Genomic DNA, 18,337 nt, shown 5'->3' with positions numbered 1-18,337 from the left:
GGGGCCTGGCCGGGCGTCGCGGACTCGGGAGATGGAGGAAAAGGAGCAGCTGCGGCGGCAGATCCGCCTCCTACAGGGTGGGTCGGCCCCGGCCGGGCCGGGCGTGCGTTCCCTTTTTTCCCCCCTCACCGCTGGCGGGCCTCTCCGGAGTGGTAGACCTCGCCCGCGCTCTCTCGACGCTCGGGATCTCGGCGTCTGTGCGGGATCGGCCTGGGCCGGTTTCCGGCGGGTCCCGGGCCGGGCGTGGGCAGGGGCGGCCGGTCGCTCGGGGTAGCGCGCTGGCGCCGGGCTGGGCCCCGTCCTTCCCTCTGTACAGACGCAGCCCCTCGGATTCCAGGCCGACTCCCCAGCCCTCAGCTTCCGGCTTAGAACCTAAGTTGGTCTTTCTAGGGTTAAAACCCTTCCAGGTCATCCCCACAGAGGGAGGCCTCAGGAGTGAGAATCCAGCGGGCTGCCTCCGCTGCCGCCGCTGGGCTTCCCTCGCACTCGCCCTGCGCGGGCGCCTGGTCTGGAATGGCTTTCTGTTTGTCTGGGCAGGACCGGCCTGGGGGTGTCCGTAACTGGAGGGCTGCCTGTTGGTTTGGCAGCTGAGTGTTGGTGCCTGTGTCCTGCTTCCCTGCGCCAGGCCAGCCACTGGGGACTTCCTTGGAAAGCCTGTGGTGTCAGGCCTCCTGTCTTGGAGAAGACAGTGACACGTCAGGAAGGTCACCAGCCTGTATATTGAGTGTTCTTTTATCTGCCGTCAAGTACCAGGGTTGGGGGCGTTGGTTCCATTACACTCCATGGAAGTTATTAAGCATCCTTCCCCTCTGTGGGCAGAGCAGAGGTCCACTCTGGCTGACTTGTATCCTTGTCCAGAGATTGCAGCTTGGGACCTGGCTGATCTCTGCATATGGAGTGACACTTCCCTTAAAGAATTGTGGATCTAACAAAGCAGCAAATAGAAACTGACCTACCACAGGGCTGCATTTTCAGGATAAACCAGCAGAAGTAATATTGAAATAGAACAGATGGGGAAAAGTCTTGTGCAAAAGACAGGTCTGGGGTTTTGAGCTGAACTGTTCCCAAGCATTGGGGGCTGCCCCCTGAATCAGGCAGGGACTCCGCAGGCAGGGTCAGAGAGCATCTTGCCAGCTTATTCCCCTCCCTTATAGTGATTAATGCTGCTGTCTTCACACCTCTGGTTGACTGAGTCTGTAATTCTGTCTTCTTAGGTCTAATCGATGACTACAAAAACCTCCATGGCAATGCCTCTGCCCCAGGCACCTCATCTGCTTCCCAGTGGCAGCCACCCTCTTACCATAGTGGCAGGGCCTTTGCTGCCCGCTACCCTCGTCCAAGCCGAAGGGGCTTCTCATCTCACCATGGACCTGCATGGCGTAAGAAATACTCCCTTGTGAACCGGCCCCCGGGATCCTCAGAACCAGCTGGTGACCATGCTGTGCAAGCACCCCTCAAGGAGGAAGGCAGCCAAGACCCTGACCCTCAGCCGTATGTTCTTGAGAGACAGGTCCAGCTCAGTCCAGATCAGAACATGGTCATCAAAATCAAACCACCATCAAAGTCTGGCTCCATAAGTACTCTAGGAGCTCAGCGGAGCTCTTTGGAAGACTATGAGGACATGCCCTGGAGTGACCAAAGACCCCAGGAAGGCGAGGGTGAGCCGCCTGTTGGGAAGCTGCAGCCCTTGAGGCCAGGAAGAGGCAGGGGGAGCTACAGTGCTAAGGATCCCCTTTTGGTTTGCCAGAAGGAGCCTGGCAAGCCACGGGTTGTGAAGTCTGTGGGCAGTGTGAATGATGGCCCTGCGGAGCCCCGGCGGACAGTCAGTGAGAGCGCAGTTGTCGTCCAGGCCTGCTTGCAGACCTCCACCTTACCCCCACGCACTGGGATGGCCCTGGGTCGGAAGGTGGGCCCTCATTCTGCAGCCAGTTGTGCTGTGCAACCCCTTAGGGATGAAAGAGTGAATGCTGGCCTTCCGGATCAGCCAGCTCCCTTGGGCTCAGTGGTGGCCCCAGCCAGATCAGTCTCAGGGCCCAGGCAGGCCCGGGAAACCTCACTGCTAGTGTCTTGTCGAACCAACAAGTTTCGGAAAAGCAATTACAAATGGGTGGCCTCCTCTGCAAAGAGCCCCCGGGCCACTCGGAGGACTCTCAGTCCCAGAGCAGTTACAGAGAATGTGAGCAGGGCCTCCTTTGGCACATCTGGAAAGACAGAGAAGCCACAGCCCAGAGCTGACCCAGAGGCCAGGCCCAGAAGGCTGGCCATGAACTCCAAGACCGGACCCTCTCCCAGCAAGTACAAGTGGAAGGCATCCAGCCCCTCTGCTTCCTCTTCTTCCTCCTTCCGTTGGCAGTCAGAGGCTGGCAGCAAGGATCATGCTTCTCAACTTTCCCCAGTTCCATCTAGGTCTCCACCAGGAGACAGGCCAGCAGTGGGACCTGGCAGCTTGAAGCCCCTCTTTGGGGAGACACCACTGTCAGCTTACAAAGTAAAGAGCCGCACCAAGATTGTCCGGAGGCGGGGCAGTACCAGGTGTGCATCTCCACTGCCCAGTGTCCCATCTGGGTGTGCGGAGGGGGCTGGGACCAGCAAGATCCTTTTGGCCCCTGAGTTGTGGAGTTTGGGGCAAGCCCTTAGCCTCTGTTCCCTCCAAGAGTGTAGGGAGGGAGGGGTAGCGGGGGTTGGGGCTCATGGTGGGCGTGATCAGCACCACTGGCTTGTGGGCCTGACCTAGGGGCTTCGTGTGTGGGATTGTGTCCAGTAGGCTGTAGGTATTACTGTCCTTTAGAGCCATGTCGTGCTTGAGACTCTTAAAGCTGCATAAGGGGAGGCTCAGGGTGACTAAGGAACTTGCCCTGGATCCAGCCAGGCAGTGGTGGGGTGGGAGCCTGGTCTCATGGCCAGAAGCTTGTGAGGCATGGTTTCCCTTCCACATTTGTAGGTACAGATGGCATGGTACCAGTCTGGCTTCTGGGGAGCAGCCACCATAGATAGTCTGCCCAGAGTGCAGCAGGAGGGGGAGGCTGTGTGGGAGCCTGTGGTTGCCCCAAGTCTGGAGCTGTGGACCATGCATCTGAGCTGGGTGGTGGCCTGGGGCTCTGGGCACTGGCCCTGAGGTGGGGGGGTGCTTGGGCCTTGGGCCCCACGAGGCCCGGCCCTGTTGGGTGTTCTGCCCAGGGCCAGGTAGCCTGCTGCTCCAGTTCAATGCAGTGGGCAGCAGCTGGGTGGGGCTGGTGCACTGCAGCCTCTTGGAATTTCTCAGATTTGAGTTCTGGCCACCCTCAGAAAGTGACGAGGTGGCAGGTGGCCATCCCTAGAGGGAACAAAATGATCTTACATCCCAGTCACTCTCTTGGTGGTGGCCAGGTGACTAGGTGGTGCTACCACCTCACAAGCATACAGTCCTTTCTGAGCTTCCCATCCTCATGAGTTGTAGAGAGACTCAAAGATGATGTTGTAGCCCAGAGTCTTGTTCTGGGTTCTGAGACTTCATCAGATGAGCAGCGAACAAACAGAAGCATGAGGCTGCACTGCTGGGCAGAGTGTCTGCTGTGGAGTGTGCCTTCCCAGCCCTGCAGGAGCTCTTTCTTCTGTCTGACCTTTGTCTTTGGCTCAGGGTAGGCTCCCTTCCTCTGACCCCAGTCCCTGTTCTTCAAATTCTTGGAGAGTGGCTTTGCTGTACCATGCCTGTGCTTCCTCTGTTCTGGGGAGTGTGGAGAGCGAGCCTTGGGGCACCCCTCTCACAGGTGGGCGGGGTTGGCCTGTGGGCCTGGTGGCAGCTCCTCCTCAAGGGCTGCATCTCTTTCTGTTGCTGCTTGTCCCCATCCTGTGCATGAGGTTATTGGACTGGGCAAGTGGGGCGGAGTGAGCATTCCAGGAGGGGTTGGTCTGAGGCCTCTGCCATGGTGGGGAGTGTGGCAGCCTGCCCTGGCCCGGGTCTTCTGATTACGGATCTTCCTGCTTGCTCATCCTGGCTGCAGAGGGAAGGGGAGGGGGAGAAGGGAAGTGGACTAGCAGCCGGGTGGGCGCTGCGTCAGACTGGGTAGGGAAGGCAGGGCTTTGGAAGAAGCCACGGAGCTCTGCCTGCTTGTTTCTGGGTCCATGCCCTCCCATGAAGACTTGGGTAGGGAAGGATGGGTGGACAGAGCCACCAGTGATTCCACTGGTATCTGCTTGATTTTGTCTCTACAGCCTTCCTGGGGACAAGAAGAATGGCCCCTTACCTGCCACTACCAAGAGCCACCTTAACCTGCGGCGGAGACAGGTCCTTCGGGGGAAGAACAACCCTTTTCTGAAGAGGACTCCCAATAAGGGCCTGGTGCAGGTCACTAGGCATCGACTGTGCCATCTGCCACCAAGCCGGGCCCACCTCCCCTCCAAGGAAGGTACGCCGGTGGGGAGCTCATCATGGGATAGGAATGGTTGCAAGCTGCACCCCTCCCTGGGATTGAACCCCGAGGTTCATCTCCAGCCCCTTTTATTTTTTATGTTGAGACAGTGTCTGGTCTTGAACTTGCACTCTTTCTGCCTCAGCCTCCTCGGTTGCTGGAATTGCAGTGGTGCATACCACATCTGGCTCCTCCCTGGCCTTTTAGGAACCATGTTTGCTGTCTCCTGAACATGCTGTTGGAGGGCTGTGGACCCAGAGGGCTCTGCCTGGTGGGCAGTGGGAGGCCAGGTAATGAGTGCAGGAGAGGGACTGGGAGTGTTGTGCCTGGGTGGGGCTAGTGCAGCTAGTCAGGAGTGTGGTAGCCTTTCTGCCCAGTCCTCAGTATGTACCCACTGCATCCCTCCTGTGGGAGGTGATGGGTAAGGGCCCTTGTGCCCAGCCTCGCTTCCTCCAAGGGAGGCCTACAGGGCTCCGCTCCCCTGTCCTGGGCCAGCCTGGAAGTCTTCATTGCATTCTCCCAGAGTCACCTTCTGCTGTGAGCAGCTGGAAGCCTGTGGGAGGTCCTGAGAGCTCCCTGCGGTTGCCTGAGTAGATCCTGGCCTACAGGTTGTAGGTATGACTCCTCTGAGGACAGCCCTGTCCCCCACTGGGAGGAGACGTGTCAGGATACACTGACACTGGGGGGCCACCTCCAGGCCAGTGTGTGCTCCGGGATCTGTGGTGAGGGGTCTTGAGTCCTAGGGGTGGCACTCACCTGGTGTGGCCATGGGGAGCTGGGTTTGTCTGGGTACACCTAACCCTGCGGCATCTCCTGTCATTCTCCTTGGAGCACCTGGGCACATGTGGCCGAGTGTGTGTAGAGTCTGGAAAGGGTGGGGTGCTTGGAGACTAGCAAGCATGGATATGGGCAGTCTGAGTGGATACTGGCTCTCATTCAGGAAATATTCTTGGCTGACCGGGAAGGTTCTGGGGAAGGCTCTGGGAGGGGCATTGCTGGGCAGAGCTGAGAGCCTGTGTGGAGAGCTGGGTACAGGAGTGTGGGGCCCACAGCCCAGCCAGAGGACTGAAGGGGCTTGTGCAGCTGGGACTGGGGCTGCAGGCTCATGAGGCAGCAGAGCTGGAGGGTGCTGGCTGCTTGCTGTTTTGTGTGGCTGACTCCTGCCATGTGCTGGGGCCAGTGTGGATCTTCCCAGGTGACAGGGAGCAGGGGAACCAAGAGGTACCTGGTGCTGCAGTGCAGTGGCTGGATGGGAGTGTGGAAAAAAGACTTGACTGGACAGAGGGCAGGTGCTCATGGTCAAGTAGGGAGGATAGGTGGAGGAGGACTCCAGCTTTGGGTGGAGGGGCCTGCCGGTGTCATGGGAAGGCGTGGTGGGAGGATGGCTGAGTGAGGTCCTCATGGGTGTCCTCTGAGTCAGCTCCACACTCTGTGCCTGCAGCTGGCCTGTTCGCTCTGGCCTGGGGCAGGGTGGGGTATGGACTGGGGATGGTTCTGCTGGCAGGGGCTGGCACTGCCGTGAGCCCCACAGGTAGTCAGGCAGGAAGGAATGTGGGTCCCTAGGTTCCCACCTCTCCCTGCTGGACAGTATGTAGCCTTGGGTCAGGCCTTCTTGGGAACTGTGGGGGCTGCTATGGTCACTGCCCTGATAGGACCAGGGGAGCGAGCAACCTCATAATCAAGTGTGGTGACTTAAGGGAGGGCCTGTGGTAATGGGCCTCTGGGAAGGTCTCCTACCCCCTCCCCTGCCTGCCTACTCGCCAACCACATGTTGGTCACTTCGGGGCCAGGCGGCATGCTGGCTCCTAGGGGATGCCGGAGCCATGCTCTGGTGGTAAAGACAGGTGGCAATCTGTGTCCTTATGGACGGGCTGGAAAGATGCTTTTGGGTGCTCAGTGTGTTCTGAAAATGAGGAAGCAGAAGAGTCTAGCAGTGGGTCTTGGGAAGGCTGGACAGCATTGACCGGGTGTTTGGGAGGGATTCCCTGAGGAGGGGACCTGAATGAAGAGAGAGCAAGTGACTCTCAGTTCTGCAAGTGGAGGGCAGGGTGGGAACTGAGCTTCCTGTGTTCCAGGAACAGAGGGAGGCTACGTAGCTGACATGTTGTCCCAGGTGAGGGCACCAGACAATGTGAAAGTTCTTGTAGGTCCCAGTAAGAAAAAGAGGGTTGCTTCTGGTTACATTGGGAAGCCAGGGTGGGACAGAAGAGGGTTAGGGTTAGCTGGGACTTGGGTCGTGTTTTCATGGATAGCAGGTGGTGGTGTTGGCCCACAGTGCTCTGGAGGCTGGAGCAGGTTATGAGTCATAGGCCTGCACGTGCGGCCTTGTGTGCCAGGCTATGTGAGTGTCTTCACCTCCCACGTGGGCTGGGGCCTCTGGAAGACGGACATAAGAGGTGTGAGATGCTGAGGCACACCAGGTGGTCCCAGAGACTGCCACCCGAAACTTGGACAGCAGAGGCCACGAGCTGGGATTGCTGCAGGAGGACAGGGGCCTGGTTAGGGCATCATGAGAGGGGGTGGGAGTGAGGACAAGCATCTCCCTGGGTTGGGACCTAGGCGGAGCCTGGGTGATCCTGAAGCCAATGTGAGGCTTTCCCAGGGTTCCTCCTGCAAGGCCTGCTGTCTCCCTCCCTCCTGGCTAGGGCTGTCTTGGGTCCCCAAGCTGGGGATCTTGCTCAGATGTAGTTCTGCCTCCAGGAGGGTGTGGAACCCAAGGTTGTGTGGCTCCTAGGTAGCAGTTCCTCCCAGTGGATGGGGTCACTGGTCAGGGGCTGCCCCTTCCTTCATCTGGCTGGAATATTCTCTTTTCCCATTTTCCTCCAGAAAATGCTTAGCCCCAGCTCCAACTCTCCAGGGAAGCAGTGTCTTGATGTCCAGGGAGGGACCTGACCTCCTAATGGGCTTCTGTGCCTGGGAGGGAGGGAGAGGGGCCTTTGGCAGCTGCAAGGCCTCATCTAAGCCCTCCACTCTAGCAACTCATCTGCCAAAGTTGCTGCTTTGTGGCCTTGCTGCCAGCAGAGGGCGCACTTGCCTCTCTTATTCTTAAGTCCACCTTTTTCTAGTAATTGATTGCCTAATTTCCTCTTTATGTGAAAGAAAGCAGATATCAAGTAATTTGCAGCAATAACCTGCTAATGCTGGGCCAGTATCGAAACTCCCCTGTTCATTTCAAGTGGCAGATAAAACACTAATACATAATTATCCTTGCAAATTGGATTGTTTTAAATAACCAAAAGGCTACGGCCAGGAGAAAGCGATCCCATCTCCCTCGAGTTACTCTTGCAGCGTAATTGCCGCGTTCAATCAATTTCCCTGGCATTAGAAATTCCATCACAATCAACATTAAGCTTTATTCATTGTGATGGCTAAGAGCCGGGCCATTTCTCCTCTTTTTCTTAACTGGCAAAATTAATCAGGGAAAAGATTTTAAACATTTACCCGTGCGAAAGAGGTCAGCCCTGCCACTATATTGCTCAGCAGATAAGGGGGCTAATAAAAAGAAAATTGAATTACTAATGATCACCAGGAACAGAGTATATAAAACCTGGCAATCGCCAGTTCAGGAGAAGGGAGAATCAATTTTCTTGGGACAAGGTGCGCTCATTTTTTATTTTGGCGCATATTATCAGCAATTTAATTTGAGAGCACATAAACAGGAGGAAACAGTTAGGGAATAATGAGCCCCGAGGTGTAAAGTGCCGCAGGATATATGCTGTACACAATTTATTTGGCACAACAGATAATCACTTTAATTGAATTCAAAACTGCATTGTTCAGCAGCCGTGCGGCCGCTCAGCCTGAGGACTGAGAGTGTCAGGAAGGTTCCAGCCTGACTCAGGGAGTCCCTTCCTGACCCTGCCTCCTCTGCCTCCAAAGAGTTCTCTGGGCCCCAGAGATTTAGAATCAGAGTTTGAATGGAGTGCGGGGGGCTTGGGGTACCCTCTTGACCCTGTGCCCCTTGTCTCTGTCTCTTCCTTCCCTTTCTCCTGGGGTTGAAGGGTTAAGATTCTGTAGGCCTCTATGGAACTGGAGCGTGTGGTGGGTCTGAGTGGAGATCTGCCTGACTGTCTGCCATGGATATTGCAGGAGAGTCTGGGGCAAGAGGGGCGAGACCTTTAGGGGTTGCAAAATGGTGCCTGATTTACTGTCCCCATAATTCTTGCCATCAGTTACCCAGTGTGATAACCATCCGTCTGGGCTCTCACTCTGGTATAGGCATGTGGGGCCTGAGGGGCTCAGGGTCAGCTCTGAGGCTCATTCTCCTCAGGCCCAGCCAGGCCCAGTCAGGCCCAGTGCTGTATCTGGCTGCCTGAGGACACCGTGTAGGTGGCTGAGCTGCCCTCAGAGGGGGTGCTGCCTGGGGTGCTGTGCCCCAGGCTAGGGTGCTGCTTGATGCCAACAAGTCAATGTTTCCTTTTCTCTTGCTGTTCTGGGGCTTGAAGCCAGGGCCTTGGTGTGCTAGGCAAGCCTCTGCCATGGAGCTACATCCCCAGTCCATTTGATTTTGCTTAAAAATAGGGTCCTACTAGGTTGCTGAGGCTGGCCTCAAATTTGTACTCCCTCTGCCTCAGCCTTCCGTCTAGATACTCAGCCCAATACCTAGACCCTTCACTACTCACCAGTTTGCTGTCCTGCCCTCCCCAGTCCTCGGCTGGCATCACTGTTGTACAGTTGTGTGTCACCGGGCCTGGCTTAGTTGGGGATTCCTAACAGCCACTTGGAAATGTCTGCTGCTGTATGCCAAGGAAAAGACTTTGAGGAGATCTGCCGGGGTGGGAGACCCCTCTACTTTTTTGCTCAGGGTTGTGGGTATGTAGTCACAGCCCACCTCTTCTCCTGCTCTCCATGGTGAGCCTGGGGCCCTGCCCAGGAAGCAGCAACTTTGGCAGATGAGTTGCTAGAGTGGAGGGCTTAGATGAGGCCTTGCTGAAGGTGGATGGGGCTGGGGTTCCCACAGGCATACCTGCCATGGGCAGAAAGGGCCGGGTTTCATGGTGTTCTTACATGTGACAATTTGTGACAGTAGGCTGGCCCAAGACCTGTAGGTTGCACAGGCTTTCACATAAGCCACCCAGGCAGAATCATCTGCCTCTGGCCTAGAGTTCACTGGCATATGACAGGTGATTCCCACCTTGTTCTTAGTCCACAGTGCTGGCTCTGTGGATAGAGGAACCACTTTCACCATTTATGGACAAGAAGCAGGATCACCCTCAGTCACTGGCAGAATGGGCAGAAGTGGATCTTGACCCCCCTTCTGGCTGGGTGTCACCAGTTCTGGGGCCCACTGCCCATTCTTAGAGTCCAAGTGCTTCAAGAAAGTGCTCAGGGAGTCTTCCCTATGTGACCTCTGTTGACCTCCTCTTAGCTCCCTGCTGCCCTGCCCAGTTTCTAGGCCCTTCACCACTCACCGGTTTGCTGTCCTGCCCTCCCCAGCCCTAAGGCTGTCACCTGTGGAGAGGCTGGGGACCCCTCGGGCATACAGTGCTTTCTGGGCACTGGTCTGCCCCCCAGCCTCTGTCCACCTGAAGGCAGCCTCCCCAGTCTGTTAGTGGGGGTGTGTCTACAGACTATTTCACACTCTTTTCTCATGCCCTCCTGGCTGTGTGCACAGTGTGCTTAGGTTTGAAGGACCTGCCCATCAAGGCCCCTCCTCCCATCCTTAGAGGTCCCTGGGGCTTCAGGAGTGGAAGCCTGGTCAGGGTGGCTTGGGTCCTTGCCCAGTCCCAGCATGGGCATTGAGCCTTGGCTCTTCTATGTCAGGCGAAGGCATGGGTTCTCACTGTGGGGGAGCAGAGAGCTGTGGTCATGGACCCAAGTCCGCCATTTCTCCCTGCCTGTGTGCAGAGGTGTGTGCTGTTCTGCAGCCCCAGCTGAGCAGACAGATGCCATAGAGGACGTGTGCCAGGTCCAAGGTGCTGGCTTTGAGAGTGTTCACAGTGGCTCGCTGGGCCTGGCCCGGTAGGGCTCACAGCCAGTGTGCTCAGCAGGGAGGCTGAGCTGGGTGACCGCCTCTGTTGCTGGGTGCTGGGAGCAGGCTGTATTCAGGGTGCCAGGTACATCCTGACTTTGAGCGTTCAGGCTTGGTGCTGGCATTTGCCTCGCTGGGGAACTTGGGCCCCTTGTGTTTGTAGTGCGGATATCTGATTCCCTATCTGTAAAGTGGCCAAGGGTTGATTCTCCTGGGATTGGGAGGTTAAGGGGTAGAACTCTGGGGTGCTTTGGACCAGCCCTGCATTCCTGCGTGCTGCGTGGCTGCTGGAGATGCTGCCTGGGAGCTGTGCTGGCACCTTGGGGGTCTGCGATCCATCATTGCTCACTGGTGTGCAGCTGGGCTGTTCGATTTTACTATGGCGAACACCGTTAAAGGGCGTGAGAGCAGTTAAATCTGGAGTCCTGCTTTCATAAGGGAAAAAGAAAATGCTGAATTAGGCTCTGGGAAAGGCAGCCGCAGCGATCCTTGGATCTTGCATAAATTATCAGGCGCGCTGGAGGCCTCCAGTTTTACGTTTGTCGTGGCCGTTCTAATGAATTATTCCACAGGAATTGGCATGGGACTGCACATGTGTGCTGCTCATGGTGCCATCATAGCCTTGAAGTCAAGACCTGGGGCTGGCTTCCCTTGGTGTCTTGTGCATAGCACTGGTGGCCCTGCTGTCAGAGGGAAGAGCCCCAGCCCAGCATGCCTTGTCTTCCTGCCACTGTCCCTTATTGTGCCATCCCTGCTCTCGTTGGAGACCCAGTGGCACTGATGTGACTCTTGGTACGCGGTCCTCAAGAGCAGAGGGAGGCTGTGTGCCTGGGTCTCTAGCTGGAAGATGGAAGGACCTGGTGGCAGCTGGCTCAGTTCCTGGGATTGGGGTCAGGGGACATTGTGAGCAGAGTGTGTGGTGAGCGTGAGGAGGCTTGAGTTTGTGCACAAGCGGGGCATCATCCTCTGACCCTGGGAGGGCTGTTCTTGAGGCCAGCTGCCCCTTTGGCTCTTCTCAGCTCCCACTGTTAAGAATATCTTCCTGCTATAGTGGGAAGCTGCCAGATCCCTCCTGCCCCTTCCCCTGTTCAGGCCAAGTATGTCCTGACCTCCCGAGTGGGGAGCTGCCATGCAGAGGCGGCACCTGGCCTGGTCCTGTCTAGTGTAGGACACTCAGTGGAAAGAGTTTTGGGGTCCCCTCAGAATTGCACCGCAGGCTCTGGGGCAGTACCCCATGGTTGGTCAGGGGACAACTGGGGCCATGGGGTCTAAGAGATGCCTGCTAAGACTCTGAGGGACAGTCGCTAAGTGGGGAGCCCCTCTCCCTGCGCTGTGGGCTAAGCTGCCTGAGAGAGTGCCAGTGAGATCCTCTCTCCAAATAAAGATTAAAGGGGCTGGGGATGTAGCTCAGTGGTAAAGTGCCCCTGGTGCAGTCACCAGTACCAAAAAAAAATGCATGGTCTTCAGGAGTTGTGTTCAGTGCCAAAAAGACAATGTTGGTTGTGCTGTTGAAGCCTTCTGTGTTCTTACAACTCTGGAGGGGAGGGCTGATTCTGGTTTTCCACAGTCTAACACAGGGTTGTGTTAGAATCTTCCAGTGTGCTTGTGAATTTCTTCAGTTCCAGGTGTCAATCTGACATTAAATATCTTGAAGATACTTTGCTGGGTGCAGACCAATCTGGAATTTTATTTCCCTAGTGATTGAAGCTTTGAATATTGGGAGGTGCTCTGCGTCTTTTGTAGTGTTCCTCGCCTCAAAGCTTGCTCTACTGACACCGTGTAGCTATGTTAGTTCATGTTTGCGGCATGTGTGAGCCTACACACATACGTACATGTGTATGTATGAGAAGTTTGTATATGTACACATTTATTTTCACCTTTTCTCTATTATGTTTGGACTTTTTATATAGCAAAGTGTTGGGGTTTTTTTTTTTTTTTTTGGTACTGGGGATTGAACTCGGGGCCACTCAACCACTGAGCCACATCCCCAGCCCTATTTTGTATTTTATTTAGAGAAAGGGTCTCACTGAGTTGCTTTGTGTCTCACCAAGCCTGAGGCTGGCTTTGAACTTGCAATCCTCCTGTTTCAGCCTCCCCTGCCGCTGGGATTATAGGAGTGTGCCACTGCACCTGGCTAAGAGTTGTTTTTTCAAAATTCTTTAAAAAATATTTAGTCTAAGCAGCTTGGGGGGCTGAGGCAGGAGGATTGCAAGTTCAAAGTCAGCCTCAACAACTTAGTGAGGCTCTAAGCAACTCTGTGAGACCCTGTCTCTAAATAAAATATAAAAAGGGTTGGGGATGTGACTCAGTGGTTAAGTGTCCTTAGGTTCAATATCCCCAGTACCCCCATCCCCCACAAAATTTAGTATGTACTTTTGATGTGTTAATTAGCATAAATTAAAATCTGCCATTTTCTTGTGTACTTTTTCTTTGTTTCACCAGCTCTGTATCTTTTCTTTATTTATTTTTTTGGGATATTTGAAAGTTTTCATTTTCTCTTATTGGCTTGTTACTGTGTGTTCTTTCATTCTGCATCTAGCAGTCCCCTCAGGTGACAGTGTGCATTCATGTCATCACTGGTGCTTGTACACAGCATGGTCCCTAGTTGGATGGTGGCAGCTTAGAATGTGTCCCTTGGCTTCTCGCCTTCCCCGTCATGCACTGGCACTGTTGTGATGATAACTCTCCCTGTGTTCCAGAAGGCATGAGGCAGAACTTGCAGCCAGCGTCTGTGCGGACTTACTCATGTGTTTGTTCTTCCTTTTCTTTCTATTCCTTTCTCTGCTTATGGTTGAAGAATATCCCTTAATAATGCAGGTCTACTTGGGACCAGTTCCTGCAATATGTGTTTGTTGAAAAATGTCTTTAGGGGTTGGGGCTCAGTGGTAGAGCACTTGCCTACCACATGCAATGTATTCCGTTCCCAGCAACATGCACGCGCGCCTACACACACACACACACACACACACACACACACAACCAGCCAGATGTGGTGACGCATGCCTGTAATCCCAGCATGCAGAGGCTGAGGCAGGAGGATCGTGAGTTCAAAGCCAGCCTCAGCAACTTAGTGAGGCCCTAAGCAACTTAGCAAGACCCTGTCTCACAAAAAAAAAAAAAAAAGAAAAAAAAAGGCTGGGTAGGTAACTCAGTGGTTAAGTGCCTCTGAGTTCAATCCCTGGTACCAAGAAAGTAAAATAAAAATAAAAATATTGTATCCCACAAATACATAGGATCATTTTATTTTATTTTAGGTACTGAGGATTGAACCCAGGGGGACTTAATCTCTTAGCCACATCCAGTCCTTTTTATATTTTCTTTAGAGATAGAGTCTTGCTTAGGGCCTTGCTAAATTGCTGAGGCTGGCTTTGAACTTAGAATCCTCCTGCCTCAGCCTCCAGGGTGGCTGGGATTACAGGAGTGCGCCACTACGTCTGGCCATACAATTATTTAAAACAATTTTACATTTGTCTTAGTTTCTCAATCTTTTTTTCTTTGAGAAGAACTCTTGTGCTTGCTTCAACAGCACATATACCCAAACTGGAAGGATGTACCAGTGAGCATGGCCCTGCCCAAGGATGGCATGTACGTTCATGACACAGGCCTCGCTTAGTTGCTCAGACTGGGTTTGGAATTGTGATCCTCCTGCCTCAGCCTCCTGGAGAGCTGAGATTACAGGTGTGCACAGCTGCAGCAGAGTGCTTTTGCTGGTTAAAGAATTTTAGGGATGGACTGAGGATATAGATCATTGACGGAGTGCTTGCCTAGCCCATGTGAGGCCTGTGTTTAAGTCCTAGCACTGCAAAAAAAAAAAAAAAAAAATTACAAATAAAAAAGTAAAGAAGAGATTTTAGGATGGCCACTGTTTGTGTGTGTGTGTTCCTTGGTGCTCTGTCTCATGGCCCCTGACTTGGCTGCTGTTGTTGAGGCCAGCTGGCCTGCCTGGGAAGGCGTGACCTCTCTCTTCCCCTTGGTACGATTTTCCTCCACCTTTGGTTTTCAGCACTTTTGCTGAGATGTGCTTAGGTGTGCTTTTAATTTATCCTGCCTAAGGTTTGCAGTAGTTCTAATTTACTTATTTGCCATTTTGCATTGTATGATTTGCCACTAAATCCATTCCTTGAGTTCTCAATTTCAGTTAACTGTTTTTAAATTCTAAAATTTCTATTTGTCTTTTAAAATAATTTCTAGGTCTCCACCAAAAATTTGCAGTCTTGTCTTTTTAATTCCTTGAACACCTATACTTGTCTGTAAAAGTCAGGGTCTGGCTAAGTTGCTGAGGCTGGCCTCAAACTTGTTCCTCCTGCCTCAGGATCTTGAGAAGTGGAGATTCCAAAGGACACACCCAAGTTCATCTAATTATTTTTTAGAGAGAGAGAGAATTTTAATATTTATTTTTAGTTTTCGGCGGACACAACGTCTTTGTTTGTATGTGGTATTGAGGATTGAACCCGGGCCTCACGCATGCCAGGCGAGCGCGATACCGCTTGAGCCACACCCCCAGCCCTCTAATTATTTTTTAAAGTTCAAGTGTGTAAAAGAAAAAAATTAATCCTACTTTATATGTGTGTGGTGCTGATTGACTCCAGGGTCTCACACATGCTAGGCAAGTGCTGTATCCTAAACATACCCTCAGCTCCCTGTCCTTTTAAAGACCACGATTATTGGGATGTCTTTTCTACTGTCTGTCGTTATTTTTCTTTGTATGTATTTGGTCATTTTGTGTATGCAAATTTTGGAGATAATTTGAAGCTGGATAATGTCTTCTTCCTCCAGATGGGCAACAGGACCTACAGAGTCAAGGGCAGTGGGGGGTCGTGACCCAGGAGTGAGAATGCCTAGCAGGCTGTCTGGTAGTGTCCTGCTGAGAGGGTGAGCTGGCCTGTACACCTGGAGCCCTAGGCAGCCTGTGGGGCCCTTCATGGGCCTGTACCTCCCCCTCAGCAGCATGGCCCTCATTGCTCACTGTGCCTGATGGTGTAGTATGGTGGACAGGGTCCATGTCAGGACCAGGGGCCGTAGTGGGCAGTCAGAGCTCTTGCAGCCCAGCCCTGCAGCTGGTGGTCCACTTTCCCGTCTATAGGCAGGTGCATTGGAGCCTCTACCAACTATGGATAGTGGGAGAGGAAGGGCTGCTCTGTGTGTTAGTGACCTGTATTGGAGACCAAGTGGCTCACTGATCTATGGCCTGTCAGGATTCTTCACTGAAGTGGTGGGAGGGCTGCTTGGTGCATGGGCAGCCTTCCTCCTGTGGCTCCTCACCCTGGAGAGGTTTGTGGAGCGTCCTCGAGTAACCGGAGTGGGACTTGAGGCGTGGAGGCTGGGCTGAGGAGGAGGTGCTGTGGCTGGTGCGCCTTGCCAAGGACATCTGGAGTGTGCGTCTGGGGGCTGCTCAGGGAGGCTGGGTGCTCTCTGATGATGCCCATGCAGGAGACCCCTCAGGGAACTCCAGGGAGAGCCTAGATTTCAGGGTGGCCCAGGACCCTAGTGCTCAGGCTGTGAGGGAGTGGGGAGTGGTCTCCAGTTCTAACTGAGGTCCTTGACAGGAACTGGTGGCCTCAGGTGCCCTATAGGATGGAGGGGGCTCTGCTGGTTTTAGGTAGGGCTCTGGGTGGCGTCCACTTGTAGGGGTTAAGGGTGACCCACAGGGTGAGGCTAGACTGGGTGGGTCTTGTCCCAACTCTTGCATCCCACTGTGGCTGGGGCAGCCCTCGGCCAGGTAGCCCGGGGAGAGCAGGGCCAGGATTGATGGGGGACTTCTTCCTGGGAGACCTGGCCAGGCCCTTTTCTCTGCTCCTCGCAGGAGCCAATGTGCTGGCTGTCAGTGTTTGCTGGCTGGCCGGCCAGACTCGTTTGGAGCCCCCAGGCCCCTCAGCCTCCCCACCTCCATGACTGCAGCTCCCTGGCCTGTGTACTCCTGGGAGCATGTCAATGTGGCATTCCCTCTTAGAATGGGTTCCAAGGATGGCCTTGCCTGCTGGACTCTGAGCTGAGAGCTTTCCCTTCTTTTGTTGCTGAACCACTTGGGTGGATCTGCCTAAGGAGGAATAACAGCTGTGTGGGTGCCGCTGTTTCAGAAAGGGCCAGGCTGTGTGTGCCTTTTCAGCTGTCAGAGCTTCTAGATGTTAGGAAGATCCTGAGAGAGGAGTCTGTGTACACTGTGACCTTCTGCTCCATACACTCTGTGTGCTTGGAGAGGGCGGTGGCCAACAGTGCCCTCAGTGATTGCCAGCCGTGACTGTGTTGCTGACAAGAAACTTACTCCATGCAGGAGACTAGTGCCTTCGCCAATCATGAGCAGAGCAGAGCCTCCTGGGTGGCAGAGTCGGTGATGCCAAGAGGGACTGAGAAGGAACAGTAGCCACATCTGGGCCCTGTAGAGCCATCTGGGTATCACCTGCAACGTGGCCCAGAGCTTCCGAGGACCCATGATCTTCCAAATTTAACAGTCTAAGTGCATAGAATTGATGGAATGTGTAAAGGAAATCTATAACTGGGTACAATGACTATAAATCCAGCAGCTTCTGATCATTAAGTGTCCAGTTATTTGTGGGTTTGCTTGAAAGTCTTTCTCTCAGACCTGGCAGGAAGGAGCCCTGGCTTTGGAGATAAGCCCTGTGCCTCAGGCTCCCTTTTGGAGCTTCTGACCTAGGGGGTCTGTACAGAAACAAGGGGATGGGCATGGCCCACATACTTGCTTCCACTGCTGGCTAGTCCTTGCAGCCTCGGGGTAAGATGTCCAGCTCAGGGAGGTGGTCAGGTCATCCTGCCATGGGGGGTCTCCTGGCTAGAGGCAGACTGCCGCCCTCCCCATTCTCTCTTATCTCCTCCAGGTTGCTGAGTCCCAGACCACACAGCCATAGTGCAAGGGAGCATGGCTTGCCCACTTTGCCCTGAGGGCTGCACATGTGGAGGTATTGGTTCTGTGCCCAGACCTTTCGGGTCCAGTTTTCTCTCCTGGGGCCAGTGGACAGGCCGTCATGGACCCCTTGAGCCACCTTTGCTCTGTATCTTATCTCAGGCTTTACTTTCCCTTCTGTTGGTGTGAAGGGAGTGGGCTCTGGGGATGGGGCTGTGAGTTCTGAGCCCCTCAGCCAGGTGGATGTGGTAGTGCAGTGGAGCCCAGGCCATGCTGTGCTCCTGCCTGTGTCTAGGCCAGGCCCTCCCCGGGTGGTTCTCTCTGGGGCCATGAAGGTCCCAGTCTGGCTTTGGGGAGTGCATTTGGGTTTGGCAGCTCTTGCGTTCTGGGATCAGCTCTCACCTGTTGCAGCTGTGCTGAGGGGAAGGACTGCAGGAGTGGGACTCAGGGCCACCTAGGCCTGCTCTGTCTTGGTCACCGTGCTCCAGGGCCCATCTGAAACGTGCTGAGGGGCATCCATGGGGTATGGCACTGTGCGTAGCTGTCTGTGTCCCTAGCACACTTGCTTCTCCCAGCCCATTAACATGTGGGCCTTGAAGGAATCTGGGAGACATGCTGCCCCGAGTGCTCTGCTTGCCTATGTGTGGACAGGGAGACTGCCCCAGGGTCAGGCTGCTGTGTACAAGTTGGGCTGGAATAGACCAGAGTTCTGGCTCCCATCCAGGGCTGTGCCCTCCCTCCCTGCATCTATGCAGGTCCTCCAGGCTGCTGTGGGCTCTGTGGCCAGGACCCCCAGCTCCTAGCAGCCTGTCTGTGGGCTCCGCTCCTGTGGGTCAGTCCTGGGCTGCTGTTTTCCTTTCATACATGGTGTGTTCTGAACTGCATGGGTCTGCAGCAGCCATGGGACCTGGCAGCTTTCTTCTAATTGCCTTCTCTGCCTCAGCTGCAGAGCAGTTAAGTGGTAGGTGTCCATGGGAGTGAGCAGTAGCCTTGGCTCCTGTGTCAGGGTGAGGCTGCCTGTAGAGAATGGGGCAAAGCATGACTGCATCTACTTCCTGGAGCCCAGCAACTAGAAGAAAGCTTTATAAAGACTTGGGGGACCCAGCAGCTGGCAGAGAC

General features: G+C 54.4%; 1 protein-coding gene across 2 annotated transcripts in view; it reads left to right on the top strand.

The window, feature by feature from the left end:
• Zc3h3 (zinc finger CCCH-type containing 3) overlaps positions 1-18,337 on the top strand; it is an 84,085-nt gene continuing 65,748 nt past the window's right edge. Inside the window, exons 1-4 of one of the 2 annotated variants that reach the window (XM_076835657.2) lie at positions 1-77; positions 1,215-1,658; positions 2,397-2,532; positions 4,192-4,385. In XM_076835657.2, the coding sequence (XP_076691772.2) occupies positions 32-77; positions 1,215-1,658; positions 2,397-2,532; positions 4,192-4,385 (820 nt within the window). In that variant the 5' untranslated portion in view covers positions 1-31. Of the gene's footprint in view, positions 78-1,214; positions 2,533-4,191; positions 4,386-18,337 lie in introns of both variants that reach the window. The other variant, XM_076835656.2, reaches the window with a different exon arrangement.

The sequence above is a fragment of the Callospermophilus lateralis genome, chromosome 16, assembly GCF_048772815.1.
Source record: "Callospermophilus lateralis isolate mCalLat2 chromosome 16, mCalLat2.hap1, whole genome shotgun sequence".
Taxonomy (NCBI): Eukaryota; Metazoa; Chordata; class Mammalia; order Rodentia; family Sciuridae; genus Callospermophilus; species Callospermophilus lateralis.
Note: the sequence above shows the minus strand (reverse complement) of the source record. Positions and strands in the feature narration are given on the sequence as shown.